Source organism: Halyomorpha halys, unplaced genomic scaffold (assembly GCF_000696795.3).
Source record: "Halyomorpha halys isolate HHAL.00 unplaced genomic scaffold, Hhal_1.1 Scaffold62.1, whole genome shotgun sequence".
Classification (NCBI taxonomy): Eukaryota; Metazoa; Arthropoda; class Insecta; order Hemiptera; family Pentatomidae; genus Halyomorpha; species Halyomorpha halys.
The window spans coordinates 684,326-705,833 of NW_027116333.1; the positions used below are offsets into that span (position 1 = coordinate 684,326).

Sequence of the window (21,508 nt, forward strand, 5' to 3'; positions counted from 1 at the left end):
CCAGAACGTTCGTTTTCTACTCACTGGGCATTTTCTGTGTGAATAGAATTGTGAATACAGATTATATTTTATTTTCATCTTAATTAATTATTTAGCGGGGAGAAGTTAGCATTGAAAAGGTATTTATTTAGTTTTAACTAATTTACAGTTAGGATTTATGTAAATCATTGCTCTATGATAATTTTTATTTGTGACAATGTATTGTTTTCATTGTCTGTTATTTCAACTAAATACGTTGGATCATCATTCATCAAATATTTATTCTATATACACTCACTTACTAATCTATTTATGCCTGAATTTGTTTTTAGGCCCCTTAGCTCTCTTTTATTCCAAATGTATTTATGTTGTATTTCATATGTGTTGAACTCAGGATAATTGTTGGGTAGATATGTAATATTATCTTTTAAAATATTTAATTCATCTCTAGTTGGGCTTCTATTCTGTTATAAGAATTTTAAATAATTGGAAAAAAATCCAAATGTTAGAAGCTGTTTTCTTATATGACTTGAACTCCATTGTTCTTTGTCACATTTGGTTTATTTAGTTTTTTTATCCTTGAATGTAATGTTTCTTGCTGTAAAATTTTTTATTTGCACGTTGCGACAATAGTGTAAAAAGGATGAGTTCTCATTTGTATTTGTTTTGTGGGAGGTTTTTTGCTACTGTGTACATAGCAGAAATATTTATTTCTTTTTAAAATGCATATACTCATAGAGGGTCATTAGCATAGCAGCAATATTAAATTTACCTATTCTAAGAGCTTTATAAACTTCAAGTACCTGGGAAGCCTGGTTACAGATGACCACAAAGTAGAGAGAGAAATTGAGGCCAGAATAGAAGCAGGAACTTAATGTTATTTCTCACTGCAAAGAGTATTAGAGTTTAGAGCTCACTCTAAAAGAATGAAAGTTTGTTGTCTACAAAACCGTTGTAAGGCCAGTGGCAATCTATGGGTGTGAAACATGGCCCTTGACAAGAAAAGCTTGACAGATTCTCAACTCCTGGGAGAGAAAAATATTGAGAATGATGTGGGAAGGAGTCTCAAAGAATGGGATTTTGAGAAGAAAAAGGAATAAAGAGCTGAAGGAACTGTGTGGGGAACCCAACATTGTGGCATTAGTGAAAAGAGCTCGAATAAGATGGATTAAACATGTATGAGGTAGGCCTAATCAAAGGATACCCAAGAAGATGCTACATGAGAAAACGAATAAGAGGATGTCCCCCGGATCAGATGGCTGGATGATATGGAGGAATATCTAAGGTAATGGAATGTTGAAAGATGAAGGGGGAGAGCAAGAAATGATGGAGATTAGCTGGATATAGAGGAGGGGCCCTGGGTTCTAAAACAATTGTAAGGCTAGAATAATCATATTATAAAAGCATTATTTTGTACTTAATGGTAGATGTCATCCAACTGTTGAGTGTGAAAGAATGTACAGATATTGCATCAAGTTTAAAAATTTATCTGGAAAGAAACAATATTTTAGTCTCTGGAATTTAATTGAAAGTATCAAATTATAAAAATAGAAATTGTTATTTTTATGATAGGATATTGTTACTGTTTTTTTTTTGCCAAAAGTTAGTGATAAACTGATTATTGCAATAATAATCAATATATTTCAATAATAAATTTGAAACCCCTTGAAAGAAAATTACCTGTGCATTTCAAATTAATAATCAGAACCTTGAAGTATATTTTATACTTATCTATTAGGATGTAATGTAAGCTCGTAGCGTTTTTCAATATTTCATTTTAACCCTCTTTGTGTTTACAAAATCATGTTTCCTGGGTCAATGATGTTTACATATTCTAAAAAAGGATTAGTTAAGGTGCTTTTATGCATCAGTTTCAACTGGAATTCCTTATCTTCAAGTGGTATTTTGCTTGCTCAAAATGGAAGAGAAAAAAATTCCTTTTCGTCATTTAATGATTTTTTATTTCCGAAAAGGAAAATCCGCTGTACCGACGGTTAAGAAAATTTGCAGTGTGTATGGCAATGATGAGAAAGCACTGTCAGAAGTGGTTTGCTCGGTTCATAATTGGATTTTGACTTGGAAGACGCAAAGTGCTCGGGTCGTCTTTCAACTGTTGATGATGACCAAATTCAAGCATTGGTCATAGACAACCCTCACTCTACAACACAGGATATCGCAGAAACGCTTAACATATCTCATGTAAGTGTCTTAAATCATTCTGGGGCTACGGGATATGTTTCCCAAAGTGATATATGGGTTCCTCACAATTTGACGGAAAAGAATTTATTGGACTGCATATCCATAAGCGACTCCCTCCTGAAACAAAATGTTAATGATCCATATTTAAAGAAGTTGGTAACTGCGGATGAAAAGTGGGTCCTTAAGAATAATATTGTTAAGAAGAAGTCCTGGGGAAAACGAAGTGACCCGCCGTTAACGATTCTAAAAAAGGTTATGGTGTGATTGGAAAGGTGTCCTTTATTTTGACCTTCTCCCGCCCAACTAGGCCTTTACTTCTGCATTATATCTTGCCCAGTTGGAACAATTAAAGGCAGCGGTTGAGCTAAAGCATCCAGCATTGGCGAAATGCAAAGACATAGTTTTCCATCATGATCACGCCTGTCCTCAGACCAGACCTTGCCCCAACAGATTTTCACTTATTTCTGGCCCTTCAAAACTCTCTTAACGGGAAACACTTTAATTCGCTCGAGGACTGTAAAACACACATAGAGGAGTTTATTGCACAAAAATCTGAGAAGTTCTGGGAGGACGGAATTAAAAAATTAGCAATATTTATCTGTCTTACTTTTTGGTGTTCTGAACTAATTAAGGTTTTTTATTTTTGATTTTTTTAGGTTGTATAATCCATTTCCATATAAATAAGTAGAGTAATAGGTGCATCACATTGAAGTTATGAAACATTATATAAGTAGACTGATAATTATTACTGAATCTAACAGACTCACCTTTTGCTTTGTTGGTTATGAATGAACCTTTTCATTCTTCTATCTGCCACCCACAAATAACATGGAATTGGGGTTCATGTTTCTTATATATAGTTTATAAACTAATGTGTTTTGCTATTCGATATTTTCTATGATTACAGTTATTGTTCATTGTATTTAATAATCAGTTTTTATCATTTGTTCCCAAGTGTTAACTGTTAACAAGGTTATGTTTGCAATCAGTGTGTAAAAAGCACTTTCATTCATTCTCACTGTTGTGATATAACTCGCATGACAAATGTCTGTCACGTGATAATGAACCTTAAGTTCCTCTCTTGTAGACTCTGTTTAATGACTTTTTATATTTTTACTGAAAAGTTGTAGTTGCTCAGTCAATGTTGGCTACAGACATGGGATTACCTTTTTCAGTGAAAATATTTTTAGTGATATTAGGTTAGAAAATATTAGACATGTGTCCAAGGGTTCCTACTTATGGGTCCTGAGATCAAAGAAAAAAATGTATATAATTTTAGAATTTTTTTTATATTAATAGTATTCCTTCCATCTTACCTCTGCTTGTATTTAATGGTTACTATTCATCAATCAATTTGTTTTTCATGCAGAATAAGAACAAAAGATTGTTCATTTTATTAAATGAGTTTTAATGTGTAAAAAATAAGAAAAAAAAACTAATTACACGCTTCTAGTCAAGTAAGCCAACAAAATGTATTTAGAAAAAAATCAAATCAGATTTGATGGAAGATAGTCCGGGTGGCGGTCAATAAAGTTTTCAAAATAGTAACAAAAACTATTTATTGTTAACCAATGTTTTGCCCCACTTTGCAGGGCTGATAAGAGTGACGTTCTGTTGCCAACTGATCAGTTGACTGGCAATCATTTAACAATAAATAGTTTTTGTTACTATTTTGAAACCTTTGTTGATCGCTACCCGGACTATCTACCTACAATATACTTTATACGGTCAACCATCACCTTCCAATACAAATCAGATTTGTTTTCAACCTCTTTTGAAATTCTTAAGTACAAATAATTACCATTAAAAACATTCAGTACGAATTTTCATATAAATTAAAAATTGAAATTTTTGGGAGTATACAACATTTAATAATCAGTACAAATTTCTTAAAAATGAGGATGTAAGACATCAATTGATTAAGATGGACAGGTTCTCCGAAACATCGTCTAGAAGATGGAATAAAAGAGTTAAGAAGTAGTAGCAGTGTCTTTCATTAAGAATTAAATACAAATAAATTTGATTGAAATTGGTGATCCCACTTCCTTAACCTTCCCTTATGAGAAAAAAAACCTTGACACATTGACCCCAAATCAAGTATTAAATCCCCGATGAATCTTTAATATTCTTACCATCAACACAAAAACTAATTTAAATTCTTTAAAAGCCTTTGTATAAAACATAACAAGCAAAAGTTTTAAGTATAGTTAATTAAAAATTAAATATGTACCTCTACAACCCATGAAGGGTTGGTGGTGCAGTACTTTTTAAGGAATACTGTTACTTGACCAGCTGTTATGCCAGGAGCTGAATTGGTCAGAATCACGCTTGACCGCCAGATTTTTACTTAATTAAGGTAAGGGTACCCACTTAATGAGGCTGGGTGGGTGGACCCTGGAGGGTTCCCTGAACCCACAGAACTGACTCACGGCTACAGTGAAACAGAAAATAATTATCTTTCACAGCCAGATTCAATCCAGGGTCCTTGGAGTTATTAGTCGTAAATGATTATATAAATTTATTGACATTAAATTAATTTTTTGTGTTTATTTTATTAGAGTTAAGAAAAGTTTCCTCAATTTCTTAAAGCAGTCTAATAGAAATTTGTGTAATTTATAGAACCTATTTTACCTTATTACTGGATATCTGATTATAAACAAATTTAAATTTCAGAATAAGATGGAAGCTTATTCTAGCCTTGGAAAAGATCGTGTATCTGTCCTCCTATCAAATATTGTTCAGACCAAGATGTCATTAGCAGTTGGTTTTGCATCACGAGCTTCCATTTATGATGCAGTGCTTACTGCATATGAATTATCCACTGCTCAGTGTATCGTATTAGCATTATTGCATGGGTTGGTTAACAATGATGTCTCAATTTGCTCACTTTTAGGAACTTTATCATCTAGTAAGTATTATGTTGTTTTTATAAAATAATTTATTTTATTTTATTTTTTTGAAAAGTTCAAAAAATATAATGTAATTTGTTCTATTACCTGTAATGGTAAATATGTATCAGTGTGGTATATTTGTAATTATGGATACTAAATCTGTTTACAAAGAATATTCCTTACAAACATATTTGTATTCAAATTAAATAGTAGAAATAATAGATATTAGTGTTGATTACATAAAATGGCCGTTATAGTCTTATAAAAAATAATTTACTGCCAAATTTTAATTTTATTGCCACAATTTTGCCCATTCACGCATCATCAGGGCATTAGTGTACATCTGAAAAACATATATTTTACAGTTAAAGGATTTTCTGCCCAGGATGGTATATATATAGTAGTGGGTATAATTATTAAGGTAGCAAAACAATTTTCAAAAATAATTGGTGCTCTGAACATCTCCAATATGGTAACTAAAATAGAACCTTCTCCAGGACGAGAGGAGTTGCCAACATTACAATATAATTATTCTAAAATTATGATAAAGATTAAAAACTCTATAAAATATCTTAAACTTCAAAGATAGATAAAAATGAAATAAAAAGATATAAGTCATTGCCATAAATAGAGTTCTATAAATCATTCAAACTTAAAATTAGAATTACTTAAACGTTTCATTGATTTGATGAATACCTAGCCGGTATAAATGAGAAATACCAATCTAAAATCACATAATTATTTATTTGAAATACCTATTGTTTTGGGGGAAAAAAATTATTGAGTTTTTTCTGATCCATTTTAAAATTTACAACAGTATTGAAGTTTTCCGAAATATATAGTGCCTTGGGATATTTTAATTCTTGTTCAGAGCCTTCTTTATGTAAAATTAGTGAGGCAATGTTTTGCTAGAGCAGTTTTTACTTCTTTTTGCCTTCTATTTTTATTTATAAATTCAGTGAAGGGATTTTGATATTTAAACAGCCTATGATGTAGAAATTTAGAAAATTTTGTAAAAAAAAAAAAAAAAAAAGAAAAAAAAAAAAAAAAGGAAAAATAAAATTTGTTTTCTGCCAAAATGAAATAAAAGTTATGTTTCTTTTTCTCATAATAAAAAATCACAGTTTGGGTCCATGAAACAAGTTTTTCCATCTCAATAGTAGACAAAAGTTCATTGTGATTTTGTCTCCACGGAGAGGTAAAAACAGGGAAATTTTGTTTCTAAACCAGGATTGCCACATTCTTTAAAACCTTTAAATTTTAAAAATAAATAATATCTTATTTAAAAACAGTATTTGATCCTTTTTCTCAACTTTATTCTTTTTAAAAACCTTCCAACGTTTCGACCACTTAGGCCATTTTCAAGGATAACTTTACTTTGTTGTCATTTTTTCTTTTAAAATTCTTAAAAATGCCGGCTAATTGCCTTTGTCCCATATAATTTCTTCTGTATAATTCTTCCCTAAATTTAAAAGTGGTAAGAACAAATTTTAAATTTAGGGAAGAATTATATGGTACAAAGGCAATTAGCCGGCATTTTTAAGAATTTTAAAAGAAAAAATGACAACAAAGTAAAGGTATCCTTGAAAATGACCTAAGTGGTCGAAACGTTGGAAGGTTTTTAAAAAGAATAAAGTGGAGAAAAAGGATCAAATATTGTTTTTAAATAAACTAAACCACTCTCAAACAAGAATATATTAATAAAAATTAATCTAATATAATATCTATTTTGTTGAGATTATCTGCCTAATATGGGTGGTAATTATTATTTTTTCTTTTTAAGGCTCAATTATTTCCTGTAGATTTTAATGTATTTATTACTAATCACTTGAAATATTCTATTATATTTATAAAATACATTTTTTTTTACAATTAAGAGATGTATATAACCATAAATATAGGTTGTATTGGCAGTAGAAAATCAAGAGCAACAATATTGAAAGTTCAAGATTACAATTTGTAAAAACGTAATATAGTCCTTGCACAATAGTCTCAGTTTTTGTTAGTTATTTTTATTTTGAAGTTAGTATAAGTTATGAAAAATCTGTCAAATTTTTATTGGAATTATGGATATTTTTTGTAATCTATTACATTGGTTTGATTTGAGTTCTAGTTTACAGATAATTTATTTTTAGTTATTATCTAATGCCCTTATTTTTATTGATTTATCCTTAGATGTTCAACACTTACGATCTTCTTATTTGAAAGTTTGGTTGAAAGAAGACTTTAAATTTGAACAAGAGGAAATTTATCGTGCCTTTTCAACAGCTGCTCATTATATTAATGCTGGTCTCATTAATGTTCCTGCCCATGTTCTGCAGATACTCATCTCAATTGTTGATTTGTATAATGTTATTGATCTATGTAAGGAGCAGGGTGATAAAGATACGCTTAGCTTGCTAGAATCTCTTGGAGTGGATATTGGAAGCAAGAGTTCATCCGAGGATGACAGTCCAGCAGCAACAGCAACAGCTGAAGTTGTAAGTATTATATAATATTCCTTATGGTTACAACACATAATTGTTAAAAAGTGTGAATCATGTGGTTTTATTTGCTTTAATAATAGGGATGTTTTTAACTCAAATATATTTAGCTCTAGCAATCCCGAAAGCTTAACTCATTTTACAGTATATTTCATCTGTTAAACTAATATATTTTTAATTTTTATGAGGTTGTGCATGGAATCCAATTATCCGAAGGATTCTCCTAAGGCTGTAAATAATTTGCCAGTTTTTTCTTGATATATGTGCTCTTATAAGTGAAAGATTGAAATTATTATAATTTACTTCACTAAATTATTTATTTATATTTAATTATTTGAAGATTATACCCCCCCATAATAAATTGTTAAAAATATATATATATATAATATAACGGTTATATCAACCATGTAAGGCCCACCAGGCCGATCTGGTATAAAATAAAATATTTAAATAAAATATTTAAATAAATAAAAAAATTGTTTGAAGTTCAATAAATAAACAAATTATTTAATCTATTTGATATATTACTTATATTTAATAAAATGAAAGTATAAAGGTCTCGCAGTTCTGCAAGTGATAACAAAATATTGTATAATAACAAAAAAAATGTAATTGTCAATGATATTAATTATTTATAGATATATATCTATGGCTAGTATGGTTAATAAAATAAATAAGACACATAAATTCTAATAAAAAATGAAAATTAATATCACTATTGAAATAAATGGAATAATTAATTATTTAAGTCAAAACAAAATAAAATTAGTTAGACTACTTGAACAAAAAATAGTTTCATAATCAAGAATCATAGAAAAAATAATCATTTGTTTGTTGGATTTGAGAAAAAATAATGTCCTGTAGATTTATGATGGCAAAACGCATTGGTATGTATATCGCTATCTGCTGGACCAGTGAGGCCTGTGTGGCCATTTGTATTGCAATGGCAATAATTGCAAATATGCAATTTATAATACCTAAGAGCTGGTGTTTGGTAAGGTGCACCAAAGGGAACTGAGCTATAAAACATAGAACACTGCTCCAAATCTTCTGTTGTAAGCAATGTATATTAATATTTCCCTATTTACAATGCAATATTTTACATTACTATTCTATTTAACTTATACAATTAAATGAAGTAAAGATTTCAGTCTTTTAATTCAATATTTAATAGTTAAAAATAAAAATGTTTACGTGTGGAACTAGTTGTTTATTACAAATTATTGTAAATATAATAATCCATTAGCACATCAATCATTCAGTTAGTAATTACTAGTAATTGGTGTTGTAACTTTTTCAATCTTTGATATTTCTGATGATTTCTTGTATGTAACTTTAATATTTTTAAAATAATGTTATGATGTGGTTAGGTCAGGGAAGAAAATGTTAGCAGTGGTCAGCCTGCAGAAGTAGAAATTGCAGACTACAAAAATGCCTCATCTTTACAGGTAAAAATATTTAAAATTAATTATTTTATATTCAATATGTTAAAAATAGTTAGAAATTGATCTAAGCTATGTAACTGCTTAAGGTAGATGAATTTGATTTCATACTTTTTAGATTTAATTTAGCTACAGTGTTCAACAATGCATTATAATGTTTCAAGTTTTTCTAATTTTAAAGTCTCTTGAAGAAATTACTTTAAAAAAAAAAAACTGTCCTCATTATTGTTGCTGTCATATTTTTTAAATGTCTATGTGATTAATTTCTAGTGTAGGAGGATATTGGATACCTACTATAATTCAAATACCTAGTATATATTTTTTTTCTTCTCGTTTTGCTGTCTCCTATCCAGGTTTTATTTCCCTAAAAATTTTTACTACTTCAAACAAACACTGAAAAACTGATGTATTCTCTCTTTCCCCTCTCCCACCCCCCACCTCCATAGTAGGTAGGTTATACCATTACCTTTTAATCATAGGGAATATATAAGCATTGCAAACTTAGGCCTGATGTGTTTACATTTGACCCCCAAAAATCACCCCTGACAATATTTCAATAGCTTTTAAATAATTGTTTCTATCCACTACCTCCAGCTATACTTCAGAGTTCTTTTAGTCTGATAAAATAATTAACCCGAACTTCAAACTGACGGGGACTACTAAATTGGCAACCAGTTTAGTATTTCATTATAGACTCTTAATCTCAGAGTGTTTTTCTAGACAATCAGAACACTTATCTTTAGTTTACTGAAATTTCTCACTTTTAGTGATTACCAACTGTTAACACAAGTGTAATTTAAGAGAATTATACAATTATGAACATTCAATCTTAATATGATTATGTATTATATCAATACAATTGCATCAATTACAGGCTGAACCTTCTGGATCTGCCGCTCCCATTGAACCTCAACTTCCACAACCCATTGAGGAATATGTCCCACCATTTCAGGATTATCGATCTGATGATGATGATGATGATGATGATGACTATGCTGATTATAATAGTTCTGATTACGATGAAGTAACTACTGCTTTTTATTGAAAATACCGATTTTATTTTTATTTTTTATCAGTCAAACAAATGATGTAAAATTCATTTTTTTTTTTTTTTTTTACAGCTTTTCAGTGAGGAGACTAGTGATTCTGATTCAAATGTTGATACTCCAGATGAAGAAGATTCGGAAGAGGTTAGTGTAATATTCTTAAACTATAATATTAATTAATATTGTTTTAACTCCCATATCTACAACAAAACATATGCTTATTTCAATATAACTTCAACTTAATTTCTTAACATCTACACTAGCTAAAAACAATGATATTAAATAACTTTGTCCCTATATTTTCTTAATCTAAGCTATTCTAATATATACTTATTATTGACTTTTTGACAAACCTAAAATTAAATTTAAAAGAAACAAAATAGTTTTTAATTGACACTGTTGGGCAATGACGAGTCCGCACGTTTACTCCATTGGCCGTGAGGCAGAATGAGAGAGCTCTACGAAATTCATGGTTTTGCATCTAAACTCAACACACACTTTTTTTTTTTATACCCTCTTCTTAGTCATATCTGATATATGGGGGGCAGGAGTATCTAGAGGTGACCAACGTATTATAACCATGGTGAAGGGTCAAGATTTTCATTTCGTGGGACTGCCCGCAGTTCTCAGGTTGCCAAGACCTACGCCTCAACCACCTTACCTACGGATGGCCCAACACAGCACATGCCAAATTTAGCACCGATGTCCATATATTAATTCATTTAAAAAAAATTTCCTGATAGCAATTATGTATTTAATATTTTTTACCTGAAATAAGGTTGCTATTTAAATTTTTAGTTTATGATGAAATTAAGAGCAACTGCTATGCAATGAGTTGAAGTTATGTTAGAGAGTCATGAAGTATCAATCAAATTATTTATTAGTACATTTTTTGTGCTTGTATAATTGTCTTAATGCCAATTTTTTATTTTTAAAGGTACTGTTTATTTTTTTATTAAAAAAAATTTTTGTCTTTTAGATGAACACATTATCTGTCGTAATTGATTTAGCACAAGCTTTTGTGGACTCGGGGCTTCTGGATAGTAATGCTGCTGCTCAGCTAGATGAAGAGCAGAGAAAGTCTTTACTTCACAGGGCTGCCGAGGAGGGCAGTGTAAGGGCTGTAAAGTCACTGCTACGACTAGGGGTTGAAGTTGACACTTTTGACCAGTGGCGTCGTACACCTGCTCATGTAGCTGCTACTGAAGGCAAACTTCAAGCTCTAAGGGCTCTTTATCACCACGGTGGTGCCAATCTTATGCTTGTGGATAACCGCGGAGATTCAATGCTTCACAGTGCTGCAGACCGTGGTCATACTCAAGTTGTCAGGTTATTTTTTTTTTTTATTTAGCTTTGGATTTTCTAAGTGAATAGTGTTCAAAAATTTCAATGTTTGTTTAGAATAACAGTTATATCTTAGCATATATGTATAGCATGTATGTAATAACTATACTGTTTTATATATATATAGGGTTAGACGTCCAATCTGGAAATATGAATTAATGATCTCAATGCAAGAAAAAAGGGGGTGAGAAGGAGAGAGAGAGAGAGAGATATTATTGTTCTTGATTAATTACAATTTTACAATAAGCCATGATGCTTTGAGACTACAGTGTCTCATTCAGCAATACAAGTTATTTTGGTTTCTGGGTACAAAATAAGTTTTATGAAAACAAAGACAAGAAATAAAAATATTTTCAAACATGTTAACTTCTTAGAAAAAAAGAAAAGAAAAAGGTTAATGAAATAAAAATGTATGCCCTCTGGAAATATTACGCATATAAAGTGATATTATAAATACAAGTCAATTACAAAATAAAATTCTTCTTAAACTAAAGAAAAAAGATAAAATAAAATAAGAAAGAGATTTAAAATAAAGTGTCCTCTGAAAAAAAATTATATAACATTCTTTCAAATATAAATTAATTTAAAAATAAAATAAATACATGAATAATAATAAATAAAAAACAAATAAGATTCTTCTTGATCCAAAATAAGATTTAAAATATACTACCCAATGGGACTATTGAATAAACAAAATAATATTCTTATAGATACGAAATTACAAAAACAAAAAGGGAGGGAGGTATGCTGAAATCTTTCCCAGAGGATGATTCAATTAGTGATACTGTAGACCACATACAATGCAGAATTGAAAATCCAACTAAAGATGTCTCCCCATGGGACGAACTGGATGTGGATATGGCTTTCGATAAACTTTGTCAAGGAAAAGCACCGGGACCAGACATTATAGTTGCTGCAATTTTGAAGAGAGCTATTTCAATTATAAAATGTTGAAAACACATTAATTAATTTATTATAACCTAAATAATTCATAACAACAAAAATCTTTTGACATGAAAATATAAAACAATCAATATGAATACTTTGAAGAGAGGTATTTCAATTATAAAATGTTGAAATCTCATTAATAATTTATATTATAACCTAAATAATTCATAACAACGAAAATCTTTTTACAATAAAGATATCACACATCTAAACAAAGCGTTAAAGATAATACATTTATAAAGAATTTTTATCGTGTTTTGAGATCCTTAATTCATATTTTCAGTTTGGAACCTTAATCATGAAACACCCAAAGTAAAAGGTAAATGACATAGAGTGGATATGTTTGGGAGCATACATGTGTAGATTTTTTTATTTTGTTGAGTTTCAGCCTTCAATGCCTACTTACCAAATTGACCATCCTGTGTGCAATAATAGGAAAAAATATTTTTCTAATTTTTATCTCAAAAACAATTCTAATGAGTTTAATGAAATTTTTTAACTCTGAAAATTAAACTTAAAATTTAAGTTTTGAAAGATGTTTGTTAAAATCACCTCAAATCGACTGTGTCTTTTTGTTGGAAGGTTTTAAAATGAACAAACAATAAACTGGTTTGGATTAAACATTTATTTGGTCCGATTTAAACATTTAAAAAAAAACTAAAACTAAAATAACAAAATATGACTAACAATGAATACAAGTAAAAATAAAAAGGCCTCTCAGATAAAAAAATGAAATGGTTTGATAAATTATGAAAACGAAAAGAAACTAATTTACCAAAGAAAACAAATAAATATATAAAAGAAATACTACTTGATGTAAGGCCATTCCACTCCGATAGGTCAGAGGAAGAATGCTGCCGAGATGTGCAGGTCGGAGCTCTGTAGCTCAATACACCGCTGCAATGGTCCAAAGTTGGTGTAGTGGCTCATCGATAGTCCAAATATCCAAATGTTAAGATGGCCACACTGACACTTATTAAGGGCAGACAGGTTCTAATTATTTTAATGTATTAGGCGAACCGACTAAACAACAATATATATTCAAGTCGAAACACAGATAAGGTCTGGTTTCGGACTGTAATGTCTGTTAACACACCCAAAATGTCCAATCTATTAAATCACAAATACAGACAGGGTTGCATAGACGCTCTCAGGGCCACTAATTAGCCGGAACTCATATTAAAGTCGAAACACAGAAACGATCTGGTTTCGAACTGTAATGACGATTAAAACACTCAAAAAATGTCTTAACTATTAAATTATAAACGCAGACAGGGTTGTTAAGATGCTATCATGGGCACTAATTAGCCGGAACTGCTAAAAACTAAGATGGTCGGTCCGTTGCTAGGTGACGCCTTATAGCGACGATTATCAACCCTTAGCAACTGCCTCTATTACTTAATTATGACAACGCAAATAAAAACACACAAATATAATTACATAGTTTTCTTCTCAAACAACCAAATTCAATTAAAGTAATATAAATAAAAATAAATGTAACTAAATTAAACACTAATAAAACTCAAATACTAATTACAATTATTTAAAAGGTAATTATATATTATGGTGTTAACAATGTTCGTATTTTTTTTTTATATGTAATGAACCTAATTTGTTAGCAAACAAGATACACACCAATTCAATCAAACACAACAATACAGACCAATACTGTCACCATTAATATAAAAATAATTGAAAAATTTAAAAAATACTCAACAACTAATAATAAATATTCACTGAGTGCACAACACCTTTAAACTGTGTAAATAGTCTAAATTTCATTATATTTCTTCAAAATAAAAAATGTTATTTAACTATATGAAGTAGATTGGGGGAAGATAGCGGGTGGCAGTCAATAAAGGTTTCAAAATAGTAACAAAAAACTATTTATTGTTAACCAACGTTTGACCCCACTTTGCAGGGCTTCGTCAGGGCTGATAAGAATGACTGACATTTGGATCAGAACATCATTCTTATAAGCCCTGACGAAGCCTTGCCAAGTGGGGTCAAACGTTGGTTAACTATAAATTTTTTTTTTTTACTATTTTGAAACCTTTATTGACCGCCATCCAGACTATCTTCCTCCAATATAAAAGGGTATGTTTTTGTGGCTTTGAAATTAATAGATAATGATACTTAGACTTTTTGAACATTGCTTTTTTTCTATTTTATGACATACTGAATTCTGAACCAGGTTCTTTTAGACTTCCTAAGTCTTTTAAATTTTATAATTTCTAAATAAATATTCTGGTTCATTAAATTAATTTCTTCGGTTTCACAGATGGCTTTTGCGCCATGGAGTAGATGTGGAGGTGTCTGGACGTGGTGGCTGGCGACCCCTGCATCGTGCTTCACAACAAGGACACTTAGAGACAGTGAGGTTGTTGTTGGATAGTGGTGCCTGCCCTAACATGATGGCTGATGTCGGGGGCACTGCACTGCATCGTGCTGCCTGGTGGGACAAATTAGAGGTTGCTCACTTGTTGATTGCTAGGGGTGCCGAAATCGATGTCCCCGACAATAGGAGTGATACACCTCTTCACATGGCTGCAAAACTTGGCCATCTAGAAATGGTAATAATGGCAGTAGTGATGTGAAAATCAAAAGCCTCTTTTTTTTTTTTTAATCCTTATAGTTTTAGTATCCTTTTTCTGAAATCTCAAATTTAATATAAAAAAAAAATGCATGGTGGTAAATGCAATTGGCGCATTTCAAAGAAATTCATGATTTAAATAGCAAAAAAAGATAAGAGGGGGTTTGTTTGTTCTGTAAAGTTGTAAATCCTAAATATTCCATATATACCATGAGGACAAACCAAATGGTGAATTTTTACTTTTTACTTGCATTTACCTATATATGGAATATAATATAATATAAATAAATAATATTGTAAGGTGAGGTATTGTAAATGTGAAAATTTTTAATTAGAATTTTCAATGGAAATTCATTTCTTGAGGTCTCCTGAGTCTAAATAACCAATTATCGCCAAAATAATATTTGTTTACTGAACAGCCTAGCTCAAAAAACAACTAAAACTAGCTCAAAAAACCAAAATTATTGAGAAATTATCTTACAAAACTAAAATTATCGGAATGTTACAGCAACTTTGTTTATCAGTTTTGTGGTTAACAGAAGAAGATTCTAATACTATGTAAATGCTTTCAGTTACGAGTCGTTAGTCATGGTCAGGGACAGTGGCTAGAATGGAAGTACTATCAAAATCAAATGAGTATTTTAATGATAAGGAATGTTTGGAAGCAGTAAAGTTTTGGGAATAGACAGAATATTTGTGTTGGGTTATGCAGCCTTTAAGTAGGTTTTTTGTTTTTGTCAATGTAAGATGAGTTGCAATTAGGAGTGGAACAGGGGATGTGGCATACAACATGAGAATGGTATTGAAAAGTTTGACTTATTCTCATTGAAATAGTTGACAGGGCTTAAATGCCATTTTTTTAATTAAGTGTATCTTCTGAAATGAGCGGAGAATAATTTCAACTAAAGTAGAGTGATAAGTGAAAGTTGGAATGAATGATCAAGCTAACAATGAAATCAATTTGCAGGTAAGACTGTTACTGGATTGTGGTGCGAATCCAGCCGTAGTAGATAGGCTCAATATGACACCTCATGATTGGGCCCAAAGGAACCGACGAACAGAAGTAGCTGAATTTATGGCTTCGAGAGGTGCTGATTACTAATTCTTTAAGTGCTACACTGATACAGTGATTAACTGGCTGTTTTTGTATTATAGTTGTATAAAAATAAATGTCTATCTTAGATGTGGTATGATTAATAATGGGTTCAGAAAGAGTTCAAAGTTTGTTATGTTAAGAATAAATCATTGTATGTGATGAAACTGTTGCTGTTTTAAATGTTAATTTTTTCAATCTTTTTTTTTTTTATAATATCTTTTGTACATATAAATTAATTATTTAGTGAAATCTGATTTAGTTAAACATATTTTGTTTGGTTTAATGTTTTCGCTGTTTTTTAGATATGTTAAAACTGTAATACCTACAGTTACAGCATTTCTAATGTTTTGAATATATCTTGTGTTAAGCATTCTCTCGATTTATTTTTGAGCTTGTTGATAAAGGGTTAATATTCTGAACTTCTTAAAAATTTTGTTTCTGTATAATATACTATATTAGGGAAAAATACTAGTTTACTTTGAATACTTTTTTAAAGAGAAAGATATAGAAATAAAAATTGATTTTTTCTTTCGAATTTTTTTAATGTGGAAATATATTATTTTACTATCTTCAGTTGATCAATTTTATTAAATAATAAAAGAATCAGTTAGTCATTACGGAAAAGGTTGTAATCAATTTTAAGTTTAAAGACTTCATATTATGACAAGTAAGTTTATAATCATTTTAGTATGTTTGTTCTCTCTGAAAGCATGTTACCAAAATATATTTTTGTCTGTAGTATTCTGTTTCAATTTCTTCTTAGAACAGAAATCTATAAAAAAAATTCTAATTCTTTTTTATTAGAAAAAGTTAATCTTAATTGTATAAATTGAAAAGTTAGTGGATACATAAAATTAATGGGCATTAATTTAACTTTTATATTTTAAAAAATTCTTAAATCATATGGATATTATCGATCATAAATTAATATATGAGATTGGTCAGAGAATACAGTCAGTGGAGAGCGAAGACTAATTAGTAAAACTTATTTGTTATCAAATGCCATCGTTTCAACGCTGGTTGTTGGTCTTTGTCAGGACAACTATGTAGAATGTTCTATGATAAATCAATCAACCAACAAGCCCTTTGTAGAACGTGATGAAGGTCAAAATGTTGGAACTCTTTAAAATATAGGTTTTACTTATTAGTGTTATTCTCTCACCCAACCAACTTTTCCTAATAATAATTCTAAAATCCAGCAAAATGTTTTAGTAATGAGTATTGCTGAACAAATATAATCAAAAATCCAAAACTGAAACTATCAAGTTATTGAATAAATATCATGATTTTTAAGTATGATGTATATGAAATATATTTATATTTATTTAATTTAAAGTTTCCAACTTTTTGAATATTTTAAAAATGAAAATTGTAATTCTTCTTTGGACTGGAGTTATTGTTATTATAACGATAATAGCTGATTTAACATCCAGACTAATGGAAGGTAAATAAAAAATAAATGTTACAATTATGCTTTATTCAATTTTATATTTTAACGATTGTTATTGTTTTCAGTTTAGGGAAGATAATTTTTATTGAAAATATTGACTGTTTTTGACCAAATTTGATAATAATCATTTTAAAAATTTGACTATTTCTGCCCCCTTCCTATAGTGTGAGATTTAGCTATATGACTATTAGTTTTAAATCGAATATAATTTTAATATCTGAAAGCTATAAAGCTTTGCATGAAATTAGGATTAACAATTAAACTAAAAATCCTGATGTTGAACTTTATAAGGTGTAATGCTTATTTTGTAGTAGAACTAAATAATGATAGATTTAAAAAACATTCAATGGTGCTTGCGATACAGGTATTATTATATGAATACATATGTTTTTATGAATCCTATTACTGCCATGTGATCTTAGGTCTAATATCTTTAGTATTATATTTTTAGTTGATAGTTGTGTTGTCTCTATATTTTATGGGGTACAGGTCTATTACAGAGATTATGGCAGGTTTATTATTTTTATATAATTATTTTCTATCAGTTTAGTATGAAAAAAATTAAATAGTAATCGTTAACGAACTCATATATGATGTTTAAATTCAATCGAATTGTTTAGTATAAGGTTGATCACAACTTTTAACTTGTTTAAAGAATTAAGTTATGTTAGAGGCAATACCGAATATAGCATATCAGTGGTTATTCTATTGGCAGACAAATGATGTAGAAGTGTAGGAATAATATCTGTTGGTATTAATTTTATTGATAGATGAGTAATGGTAAAAAAGTACAAGTCGAGTAAACAAGCCTAACCTTTGGCGTGGGCCTGCAATAGACCAGTACTTATTTTAGTTCTAAGAGTAATTGAGTTTCTAATTTTTTGGAGAAGGTAACATGTTTTATAATATACGTTGTGTTTGTCAACTGCGATTACCTAATTTAATTGGACATATAAGAGACAATATTAAACATGTATTATTTGTTGTATGAATATTAGGTAAGCCATTTATATGCTGTGTTTATTATATAAATTGAACCGAATCATGTTTATTACTATGTACCTCATTGGCAAGCAATTGCTAGGTAAAATTTTTTACCATATCTGCCATCAGAAATTGAACTATTAAATTTTTCTTTTACCAGTTATGATAGTTTATCTCATCTGGTTCAAACAAAAAACTGTTGGTTCCTACATGACAAAAGTTGTTTTGTTTTTTTAGAAATTGGGCAGGTCAATTCTTAATATAAATCTTGAAAGGTTACCAAAGAATCAGTAAAGTTTATGAAATATCTGAAACTTTAAACTAATTCCTAAAAAAAAAAAAAAAAAATAAATTACAATGATTTTATTTTATTTAATCTTTTTTGAAACTATGATTTAGTATTGCTATATCTATAATAATGCTGACTTACCTGTTTTAGAAAAGACAAAAATAAGGTTTGATATATTATTTAATATAAATCAATTTTCAGTTAACTTATGAATTTTATTTTTTCAAAGTTAGATCTAAATGAATTGATTTTATTGACTGATATATTATATTATAAGGGTATAGTTTTATTTGGAAAACTTTTGTCTACATTAGCTGATTAATTCCTGTCTGAAATGTTAAATTAAATTACTATTTGCCTATCAGCTTTTATATAAATGCCTTTGAACATTATGTATGTTATAAATAAATGTAATTATAAAGTATTTGTATTTTCATATTTTTGTTGTAATTCATTAATAAAGTTTTACAGTTGATTTGATTCTTTTTTATTCTATTCCTGTTTAACCAGCCATGATGTAGCGACACTTCAGTTTATCTGAACCAGAAGTGCTAGCAGTTTTTGAACTGCTTTGATCAGGATTTGTCCCTCTTAGGAGGGTTTACTTTTGTTTCATGGCAGATCTATGTAGTAAATCTATACCTTCTCATTCTTTCTAGAATAGGTTGATAACCTGTAATTATTTGGTCTAGTTGGGATTAATAATGGATGTTGAACCCAATGTGTCACTAATAATCTATATAATATTGCTATGAGATTTAATCGGGATGCCAGGATAATCGCTGAAGGCAATTATCCAAAAATAAGTTAATTAATTAATTGAGTCCTAAATACTATTATTATAATTCGATTATTTTCCAAAGGCCATTTGTGTGTTTACCAGTTTACCAATTAAATACCTTTATATTTATAAAATGTTGTTACCATTAATTATATAGTATAATAAAGATTATATAATAGTATATAAACTACATAAAGAAACTAAGTATTTATTTACAATTTATTACTATGATTAAAATGATTCAGATAAAGGTTGTCATAAAATATAGATTATTACATTATTACTCATTATTTACTTTATACTTATAGCTGCTAATGGCGTAGGATGTAGGTGTTGTCTCATTCATAAGGGATGTCTAGATCTTGTGGCCCTTCTTACGACTCCGTCTAGTCGAAGTGCATCTTGCTCCGCTCTGACTTCTGCAGCTCTCTCAAGCCTGGTCCTCTCTTGTCTAAACCTTCCTGTTGACTGTCCTTTTTCCTTATCTAGTTTTCCTGTCTTTTCTCCCACTTTCCTTCTAGGGCGTTACCTTATTTTTGAATCTCCTTTCTCATTGGCCATCGGTGACCGAACGCTCCCAAGGTAGGTGTCCCCCTCCTCAGGCCCGAGAGTGGGTGAGAAAAATTGACATGTCCAGGAAAGGCCTGCACCTGCTAAATTTGATTCTGGTCCCTTATCAAAACCTGTCATTTTTGTTATAACACTTAAAGATTAGCCAATCTAATTTTCTCAGGGGACTCTGGTAATGTGGCAAACTTGTCTTTGCAAACACAGATGTTTTCATATCCGGGGACGCCCTAAAAGGTTTGTAGAAGGATACCCCGACCAGGAATAGGGACAGATGACGAAACACCTTAATAATACCCAGGATTGTCAAAAGGTCAATACATATCAATTTATAATCTGTATGTTGAAGAGTTAGTCTATTCTAGTTCAGTTTAGGTTAACCAAAACATGTTTATCCACTATTCTCACCCACACATAAGCTATTTCAAATAGGAATATATTTATCAGGATATTTTGTTAATAATTCATAGAAGTTTGTTCTCAATTCCTGGCCTGCTATCTTCTATGTCCAGGGACCTACACTAATTTAAGTTTCTTCAAGCTTAGTAATGACTCTAAGGCTTGTTTGTGCTCTCTCACCAATGTAGAGGTGACTCAAGGGCTTGAAAGGCAGACAGACTATCTGAAAAGATGATTCCTGTCCTTTCACAGCTGATGACTTCAGGGCATGCAGCTGCCGACAAAATGGCTAACACTTCTGCCTGAAAGATAGTAGAGTATTTGCCTAGTAGGAAGCTTAGTTCTATGCCTTCTATATAGACTCCAGCCCCCGTTAGTCCCATTGAATCCTTTCTTGATTCATCAGTAAAACAGGGCAGATAACCTCTTGTGGTTTCTACTGAATCTTGCACCCAATCCTCTGTCTTTGGATATAGGTAACTAATTTTAGTGTAGAGAGCAGATGTTTTATCTGGCAATGGGGAACAGTATTGTAATATTGATAACTCGCTTTCCATCACTTTAGCTATTGTCGCATGAACAATAGATTCTCCCATTTCTTTCCACTGTCTATTATCTTTCATTCTTGAATAAACGAGTACCTCTTCCCCTTTAATCAATAAGTGGAGCGGTATAAAGAATGCAAGACTTCTAATGCCTTAGTTGGTGTTGTTCAAAATGCCCCAGTTATGCCAATACAGGCCATCCTTTGGATCCTACTGACCATTCACACATGGGAAGCCCTGTGCAGGGCTGTATACCACACAATGCTTTCATTTTAGATTCTAGGTTTTATTATTGCTGTATAAATTCAATTCATAACCTTTGGATTGAAACCCCAGGTGATGCCAACAGCACGTCCTACTAGCCAAAAGGCTGCACTAATTTTTCTGAGTGAAATGAGATCCCCTGTTAAGTTTTGCATCCAAACTAAGGCCAAAGGATTTGACATTTTAGCTTAGTTGGAGTTGATTGCCT

At 30.4% G+C, this 21,508-nt stretch overlaps 1 protein-coding gene and 1 long non-coding RNA gene across 2 annotated transcripts in view; one reads left to right on the top strand and one right to left on the bottom strand.

Annotated features, from left to right (window-relative positions):
• On the top strand, window positions 1-19,219 carry LOC106692588 (uncharacterized). Its single transcript, XM_014438627.2, has 9 exons — window positions 1-119; window positions 4,852-5,086; window positions 7,245-7,549; window positions 8,923-9,000; window positions 9,869-10,018; window positions 10,116-10,184; window positions 11,020-11,369; window positions 14,614-14,905; window positions 15,893-19,219. Exons 2-9 carry the CDS (start codon window positions 4,858-4,860, stop codon window positions 16,025-16,027), a joined length of 1,608 nt encoding a protein of 535 aa, XP_014294113.1. The 5' UTR covers window positions 1-119; window positions 4,852-4,857; the 3' UTR covers window positions 16,028-19,219.
• LOC136797200 (uncharacterized) overlaps window positions 14,758-21,508 on the bottom strand; it is a 14,792-nt gene continuing 8,041 nt past the window's right edge. Inside the window, exon 3 of the long non-coding RNA XR_010845038.1 lies at window positions 14,758-14,896. This is a non-coding gene — a long non-coding RNA (uncharacterized lncRNA). The remainder of the gene's footprint in view (window positions 14,897-21,508) is intronic.